The following is a 9,138-nucleotide window of genomic DNA, read 5'->3' as shown; positions in this document are numbered from 1 at the left end:
CAGTCATCTATCTCCCTAAAATTCTTCCTGGGTGCACTTGAAAAGTGACAGTCTGTAGCTCTTTCACACTGGGTTTCTGGATCACATGCCCTGAGTTAGCATTTCCATTAATAGTCTCCTCATGCATCCATTTGGTGGTGGTGTGGTTGGACCTTTTCTGTTTTTAGATTTAATGTATTATGATATTATGCAGTTTAATTGTGCGGGAAATCTCTGTCAACCCAAGGTAAATGTTTAATTTTATTTATACTGTTCAAATGCATCTTTCCTTTGCTGTTCGTTTGGCATAGAACCCTATCTTAATTGTATCCCCTAACTCATTTTGGAAAAGTATGCCCGGATTAGGGAGGGAGAAGGATCTTCTTCTTTCTCTAGTTCCCAGTGCAGCCTGGAAAGTAATTACATTCATTCATTTATTCTACAAACAAGTTTAAAGCTCCTGCTAGCTACCATGTTGGGGAGAGAATAAAAGATAGATGTGGTCCCTGCCTCCATACTTTGTTTTATAGTGTAATAAGTTTGAACAAATATTCATGATTCCAGAACTACTGACAAGCTTCTGATTCAGGGTCAGGGAGAAGGTGTCATTTCAACATTTAACATGAAATTTCATAAAAAAAATACCTAGTGTATACTAAGCATTATGTTACATGGCATCTCATTTAATCTGCACTGCAAACTTACAAAGTAGGTAATATTAGTATAAGTTCATAGACAAGAACATTGATACATACACAGGTTCTATAATTTTCTAACATTAGACAGGTACCCAGGTCTACCTGATGGTAAGGCTCAATTGTTGAGAATTTCTACTGGCAACAGGGGATGAACAACCTACTTATACAAAATGAACTTAAACTCATTAATTTAGATGAAGAAATCAGAAGTGGCATTTTCTTTGGCTGCTGACCAGAAGTTTTATATTCAAATGTCTACATAGAAACCAGGCAGGTCTCATAACATAGTAAAGCAGGAGGATAATAACAAAGAGTGGCAGGGACTGTAGTATTCAAGTTAGATCCTTTGTTTAAAACTTCCAGGTGGTGGCCACCATGTATGAATGAGGGCCTAGGGGCAGCGTCACTGCTAGACTGACTTCATCATACCTTTGTGCAAATTAGAAAAAGACGCTGCTTCTCGTCAGTGAGATAGAGACCTGGCCTGGCAAATGAGCGTGCATTCAATGTCAACCCCCCTTACTACTTGGCCTGATTCTCTGTGCAAGGCTCAGTCGTTGTGGTCTTTTTAAAGAAAAGCTGGACATCTGAATTTTTAAATTTTAAAATATTTAAATGTTGGCAATGAGTGCAAAGTTTTAAAAACCACTGATAGATTGAATAAAACTCACCTATGTGTCAGGTTTGGTCTGCTGGCTACCATTTGAAACTTCTGAATTATAGGCTAAGCCTTGGAAGTGAAAAGTAACGCTTTTCATATATGGTCATCATGCTCCTAAAAATCTAGATAGAAATGTTTTCAGTTTTGATCTCAGAAGTAAGAAGCGTTTCACGTATCTGAATCCTAAAGGCTAATTCAAAGAAAAATTATCTTTGTTTCTGAGAGGTTTAGCTCTACTAATTACAAAAATATTCTCAGGTAATTTGTTATCTGGTCATTACTTAGATGAATGAATAATGAATACTTAGGATTTAAAAATGTATCAAGGTTAATCGTAAAAAGTAAGTAAAAATTGTATAAATCTCAAATTACTTTGAACTTTTATATATAGAAGGAATATTAATTGTGGCCTATGATTGATGATGCCAATAAGTTGAGCTAAGAATAACACCAGAGAGAATTTGCATTATTTCATCCATAACATAATTTTCTTTTGGGTCATAGATTTATGTTGTTTCAAAATAGTTTTGCCAAAGTGTAAGGTAATTAGTGTTCATTTAAAGTTTTAACTTGATAAAGTTTTATCTTTTGTAATGACTCATTCTTTTTATGCTATTCGATATAAGCAAATAAAACCAAACCATGCCCTTCTTGGGCCAATGGAATCATGAAAGATATGTATTGAAATAAAAAGGGATAGGTACCAAAGGTATATCTAACAATTCTTGTAACTTCTAAGCTGGGACTTCAGGGAAATCTTGTCTTGAGGAATGATGGGAAGTTGCCCAGACAGAGAGAACAAATTGATACTTTTTGTAGAGGTGAGAAGAAAACTCCAGGCTTGTATGAGTGATTACTAATGACCTTCTTGATGAAATGCATTTTTTCAGACATGAGTTGTTCAGATCTTATGTAGTCATTATTTTGTGAAGTTTCATAAACATAAAGTCCTTTTTCATCCACAGAGAAAGTATAGCATAGGTCAGTGGGAACACTTTATTTTTTTCCCTCTCACTTACAAATGAAACTTGTGTAACTGTGCCTAGGGTCTTTTTAAAAATATATTTTATTGATTATGCTATTACAATTCTCTTCTTTTTCTCCCATTTATTCCCCTCCACCCTATACATGATTCCCGCCATCATTCCCCCATCTTAGTTCATGTCCATGGGTCATACATATAAGTTATTTGGCTTCCTTGTTTTATATACTATTCTTAACCTCCCCCTGTCTATTTTGTATGTACCATTTATGCTTCTTATCCCTGCACATTTTCCCCCATTCTCTCCCCACTCCCTCCCCACTGATAACCCTCTATGTGATCTCTACTTCTGTGAATTTGTCCCTGTTCTAGTTGTTTGTTTGGTTTGTTTTTGTTTGTTTAGGTTGAGTTGTTGATAGTTGTGAGTTTGCTGTCATTTTACTGTTGATATCTTTGATCATCTTCTTTTTCTTAGATAAGTCCCTTTAACATTTCATATAATAATGGCTTGCTGATGATGAATTCCTTTAACTTGACCTTATCCGGGAAGCACTTTATCTGCCCTTCCATTCCAAATGAAAGCTTTGTGCAATAGAGTAATCTTGGAGGTAGGTCCTTGACTTTCATGACTTGTAATACTTCTTTCCAGCCCCTTCTTGCCTTCAAGGTTTTCTTTTGGGAAATGGGAACTCCTTTGTAGGTAATTCTCTCCTTTCCTCTTGCTTCTTTTAGGATTCTCTCTTTATATTTAATCTTGGGTAATTTAATGATGATGTGTTGTGGTGTGTTCCTCCTTGGGTCCAACTCCTTTGGGACTCTCTGAGCTTCCTGGACTTCCTGGAAGTCTATTTCCTTTGCCAGATTGGGGAAGTTCTCCTTCATTATTTTTTCAAATAAGTTTTCAATTTCTTGTTCTTCCTCTTTTCCTTCTGGTAGCCCTATGATTTGGATGTTAGAACCTTCAAAGTTGTCTCGGAGGTTCCTAAGCTTATCCTCATTTTTTTTTTTTTTTTGGAATTCTTATTTCTTCATTCTGTTGCAGTTGAATGTTTATTTCTTCCTTTGGTTCTAAATCATTGATATGAGTCCCAGTTTCCTTCAAGTCACTATTGGTTCCCTGTGAATTTTCCTTTATTTCACTTTGCATAGCCTTCACTTTTTCCTCCATTTTGTAAGCATACTCAACCATTTCTGTGAGCATCCTGATTACCAGTGTTTTGAACTCTGCTTTAGAAAGGTTGTCTATCTCCTCGTCGCTTAGTTCTTTTTCTGGAGTTTTGCTCTGTTCTTTCATTTGGGTCATATTTCTTTGTCTTAGCACACCTGTTATGTTGTAAGGGGACAGAGCCTTAGGTATTCACCAGGGTGGGGCAACTCTCTTTGCTGTGTTGTGGTGCTATTTGTCGTGGTGGGGTTCAAGAGGGAACAATGCCCCTGGCTTGCTTGCTTGTCTTTTGCCCCACTTTCCAATTGAATTTGCCTGTGAGGTTGGGACTTTCTCCCACTGTCACAACCCCCACATTATTTTATAGCTAGAGGTTTTGAGTCTTTAGTTTTCCCATTAGCTAGCCCTACCTCCCTGGCATGGTCCACTGCTTTGCTGAGCATCCTTTCTGCTCAGCTGCCTGTCTTCACTCCTCCTACTAGTCTGGATGAATGTTTCTTTAACTCCTTGGTTGTCAGAGTTCCATGCAGTTTGATTTTCTGGCACTTCTGTTTGTTTATTGGTTTTAAATTTGTTGTTATCCTTCTGTTGTGCAAGGGAGCAAAGCATTTCTACCTACACCTCCATCTTGGCGAAAACTCAGTAAAGAGTTTGGATTTTACTAAAAGTACAGTAAGAGTGTTATGCTCAATTTAAGAAGATTACTCTGGCTTCTGTGAGGCAAATAGCTTATAGTGTGGCCATAAATAAAAGCAACAAAGGCTGTTGGGAGATTATGTAGCTTTTCACTTCTAAGTATGATACAATAAGGTGTGGTAAGGTAATGATCCTGCTGAAAACAATGAGCAAAGGTAGATAAATTTCAAAATTCATAATTTTAAAAGCACCAGAGAGCTATGGTACATCAAGGACAAGATTAACTATAATTTCAGAGAAGAAGCTAACAATCAGAAGTCATTTTTCCTCTAAGGGCATTTGATAATTTTGGGCACAGCCTAAGAATCAGAATTTGGCACAGGTGGAAGTCTACTTGTGGAGAAAATAAAAGTTTTAATGGTTGTGTAGAGATAGAGTAACAAAATTTAGGACAGGAATGAAATCAGGTACATAGATATTTTTCTCCATAAAGTATTTGCGGAACCTTGAGGCTTCACAGAGTGTAAAGAGCTAGGTTGAAAGCCCTGGCTGGCGTAGCTGAGTGGATTGAGTGCGGGCTGCAAACCAAAGTGTCGCAGGTTCGATTCCCAGCCAGGGCACATGCCTGGGTTGCAGGCCACAGCCCCCAGCAACTACACATTGATGTTTCTCTCTCTCTCTCTTTCTCCCTCCCTTCCCTCTCTAAAAATAAATAAATAAGATCTTTAAAAAACACTTAAAAAAAGAGCTAGGTTGAAAGCTTTCAAAAAGTAGAATGAAGTATCTTATAGTCTTATGATATTTAGGAAACAAAGATTCCTCCAAGGGAGGAGGCTCAAGAACAAAGTAAGTGAGGTATGAAATCTCTAGAAGGAATGGTGGATTGATCTACTGGCCCTTTTCATTTGGGCACTTACTAAATATATGTGCATTTAGAGGTGGAAATCCAGGCCTGACCTATGGCAGAGAACCATTCTTGAGAAACAGAGAAACCAGCAGAACTTTTGACTTTTTTGTGCTGAAATAAAAAATTTGGAGACTTAAGGAGTCTCAACCAGATAGTCAATCTTTCCTAGAAGACATTTACTACATTAAATGCTTTGGAGAGTAAGAAGCGAAAGAGCTAAGTGTAAAATCTGAAGAGCATACTAAATCTCCCTCAGATTTTGGAAATTAAGGTCCAAATTTACAACTAAAAACCCTGGGGTAGTCATGCCCTAGAACAGACACAAGCAAAGCTTATTGAGTTTTTTACCAGATCCTCTTAATATCCTCAACCCAGTGAATCCCTAATTGTCTTGTGATGATTAGATCCTCTGACAGCTGTCCTTTTTGTTTTTAGAGATAACAAAGCCTTTCTGGAGAAAGATATCATCATCTGGAGACTCTATGTTTTGTTGCTCTTGTTTATTTTTTTAAAATTGAAAACAAGCAAATAGAAAATATCCAAGCAGAAGCACAGAGATAAAAATAATGGAAAAAATGAACAGGTAAGAACATATGGAACATTCTGAAAGGAACATGTACTTGAAGTCCCAGAAGGAGAGGAGGAGAGAATAGATAATAACTAATATTCAAGGAGTTAATGATTAAGAATTTTCCAAATGATTAAAGACATTAATCCATAGATTTAAGCAGGATGAATACATTGAAAACAATAGCTGGCATTTATATATAAAACTACTGCAAACTAATTAAGTACAGAAAGCCTTAAATTTAGCCAAAGACATTACTTAAAAAAAACACCAAACTTCTGGTCAAGATGGACACATAGGTAAACATGGCTCATCTACTCACACAACCACAGCAAAAATTATAACTAAAGTACAAAACAACTATCACCCAGAATTGTCAGAAAATTGAGCTGCATGGAAGTCTTATAACCCAGGATGTAAAGAAGTCACATTCATCCAGATAGGTAGGAGGGATGGAAAGATGCTGAGAGATGGAAGGGGAAGCCCCACAACCCCATGTGGTGGGTGAAAATCAGGAGGGATACCTCAGGAGTGAGGGATCCCAGCCCACACCAGACCACCCAGCCCAGGGTTCCAGTGCCAGGAAGATAAGTCCCCATAACTTCTGGTTGTGAAAACCAGTGGGGATTCAGGAAGTGGAAGGAATTGCAGGATTCTCAGATGCCTCCTCTTAAACAGCCTGCAGCACACTTAGGACTTACACAGACTTGCTCACTCTGGACTCCAGCACGGGGGCAGCAGCTGGAAGGGCATCAGCGAGATACTGGGAGAAACTGAAGTACCTGGCATTAGGGTGAGTGCTAGGGGACAGCTTCCTCCCAAACAAAACTCCAGAGGCCAAGCAGTGGCCATGGTTCTTTTTCTGAACCCTCCGCCACACAGAGCTACAGAGCAGCAACAACATTTCTGAGACTCCATTAACCTGGTTCACACAGGTTGCCCCACCCAGGAGGTTACCTAAGGCTCTGCCCCATCCAACTTAAAAGTGTGCTTTTCTGCAATGGGCCATGCTACTAAGACAGAGTCAAAGTAGCTTTTCCTAATAATACATAGAAACAAAGACAGGGAGGCTGCCAAAATGAGGAGAAAAAGAAATATGGCCCAAATGAAAGAACAGATCAAAACTCCAGAAAAAGAACTAAACAAAATGAAGATAAGCAATCTATCACATTCAAAGTTCAAGACACTGGTTATTAGGATGCTCAAGGAACTCATAGTACTTCAACAGCATAAAAAAGACCCTCGCAGAAATGAGAGTTACAGTAAGTGATATAAAGAAAATGTTACAGGGAATCACCAGGGGAGTGGATGAAGCCAAAAATCAAATCAATGATTTGGAACATAAGAAAGAAAAAAGCATTCAATCAGTACAGCAAGAAGAAAAAAATTTAAAAAATGAAAATAGGGTAAGGAGCCTCTGGGACAACTTCACACGGATCAACATTTGGATCATAGGTTTGACAGAAGAAGAAGAGAAAGAGCAAGAAATCAAAAACTTATTTGAAAAAACTATGAAAGAAAACTTCCCTAATTTGGTGAAGGAAATAGGCATGTAATCCAAGAAGCACAGAAAGTCCCAGATAAGATAGGTGCAAAGAGATCCAATTCAAGACACGTCATAATTAAAATGACAAAGGTTAAAGATAAAGAATCTTAAAAGCTGTAAGAGAAAAGCAGATAATTACCTACAAAAGAATTCCCATTAAGACTGTCAGCTGATTTCTCAAAAAGAAACTGCAAGCTAGAAGGGACTGGCAAGAAATATTCAAAGTGAGGTAAAGCAAGGATCTACAACCTAGATTACGCTATCCAGCAAAGCTGTCATTTAGAATTGAAGGGAAGATAAAATGCTTCCCAGACAAGGTAAAGCTAAAGGGGTTGATCATCACCAAACCATTATATATAAAATGTTAAAGGGATTTATTTAAGAAAAATAAGATAAAAACGATGAACATTAAAATGGCAATGAATGTACAACTATCAAGAATTGAATCTAAAAAAACAAGCTAAGTAAACCAGTAGAGCAGAAACAGAATCACCGATATGGAGATCATTTGGAGGGTTCTCAGTTGAGAAAGGGAAGGGGATGAGTGGGGGGAAAATGCAGGAATTAAGAAGTACAAATTGGTAGGTACATAATAGATAAGGATGTTAATAACAGTATAGGAAATGGAGAAGTGAAAAAATTTATATGTATCACTCATGGACATGAACTAAGGGGAGGATTGCTGGAGGGAAAGCAGGATACTAGGTGGAAGGGACAAAGGGGGAAATATTGGGACAACTGTAATAGCATAATCAATAAAATTTATTTAAAAATCAATACATCAATTAGACTTACATCTAATTTCTAAATTAAGACCCTGGAAGTCAGAAGGAAAAATGCTATTCCAATAGAATAGCATTTTTAACATGATGAATGAAAATAACTGTCAAGCTAGAATTCAGTACCTGATGAAAATAAAGTTTAAAAAGTAAGATGAAATAAAGACATTTTCATATAAAAACGGAGACCATTTGTTGCTACCAGGGCTGTACTGATAGAAAAGAGTTAAGGGAGTTCTTCAAAAAGAATAATATAAATTCAAGAGGGAATAAAGAATACCAGAAGAGACAAATATATAGATAAATACAAATGAATAATGACTGTACCTAACAATAATAGTAATATTTCTTAGACTTTAAAATTGATATATAGCTAAATGCATAACAAAATAATGCAAAAATAAAGAGGATTAAATAGAATTAAGGTGTTCTAAGATTCTAGTGGTACAGAGAAATGTTAAAAGTAATAATAATTTATAGCCTTTCTGGTCGTAACGACCTCCCCATGACAACATGCCTCTTGCTAAGGATCTCCTTCATCCCTCTCCAGAAGAGGAGAAGAGGAAACACAAGAAAAAGCACCTGTTGCAGAGCCCCAATTCCTACTCCATGGGTGTGAAATGCCCAGGATGCTATAAAATCAGCACCATCTTTAGCCATGCACAGACAGTAGTTTTATGTGTTGGCTGCTCCACCGTCTTCTGTCAGCCTACAGGAGGAAAAGCAAGGCTGACAGAAGGCTGCTCCTTCAGATAGGGGCAGCACTAAAAGCACCCTGAATCAAGATGAGTGGGGAACCATCCCAATGAACACATTTTGGATAAAAAAGTAATAATATAGAATATAACACTCATATAATCTATGAGTTCAGACAGCTGAGGACGTAAGGTGAAGTAGTCAGATTCTGGATATTTACTGTGGGTAGGTGCCAGTAGGACTTGCTGCTGGATTTAATATGGATCATAGAAAAAAGAGAGGTATCAAGGATGATCTCAAAGGTTTTTTGTCATTAGAGACTAGATGAATGGCAGTGCTATTTACTGAAATGGGAAAGTTTATTGAAATGTGGGTTTAGGAAAGAGAAATAAAATTCTCTTTTAGCTAAGTGGAACAGGATTTGGGGAAATAGCAGTAATTTAGTTTAAAAATTTTGATTACAGTTGACATACAATATTATACTAGTTTCAAGCCTACAACCTAGTGTGATTAGACACTTG

At 37.3% G+C, this 9,138-nt stretch overlaps 1 protein-coding gene across 1 annotated transcript; it reads left to right on the top strand.

The window, feature by feature from the left end:
- The first annotated feature begins 8,396 nt into the window (after positions 1–8,396).
- LOC114497413 (40S ribosomal protein S27-like) lies at positions 8,397–8,749 on the top strand. The gene has a single exon (XM_028513146.2). The coding sequence runs from the start codon at positions 8,435–8,437 to the stop codon at positions 8,675–8,677; it is 243 nt and encodes an 80-aa protein (XP_028368947.1). The 5' UTR covers positions 8,397–8,434; the 3' UTR covers positions 8,678–8,749.
- The last annotated feature ends 389 nt before the right edge of the window (positions 8,750–9,138 follow it).

This window comes from Phyllostomus discolor, chromosome 5 (assembly GCF_004126475.2).
Source record: "Phyllostomus discolor isolate MPI-MPIP mPhyDis1 chromosome 5, mPhyDis1.pri.v3, whole genome shotgun sequence".
Classification (NCBI taxonomy): Eukaryota; Metazoa; Chordata; class Mammalia; order Chiroptera; family Phyllostomidae; genus Phyllostomus; species Phyllostomus discolor.
This window is presented reverse-complemented; position numbering and strand designations above follow the sequence as displayed.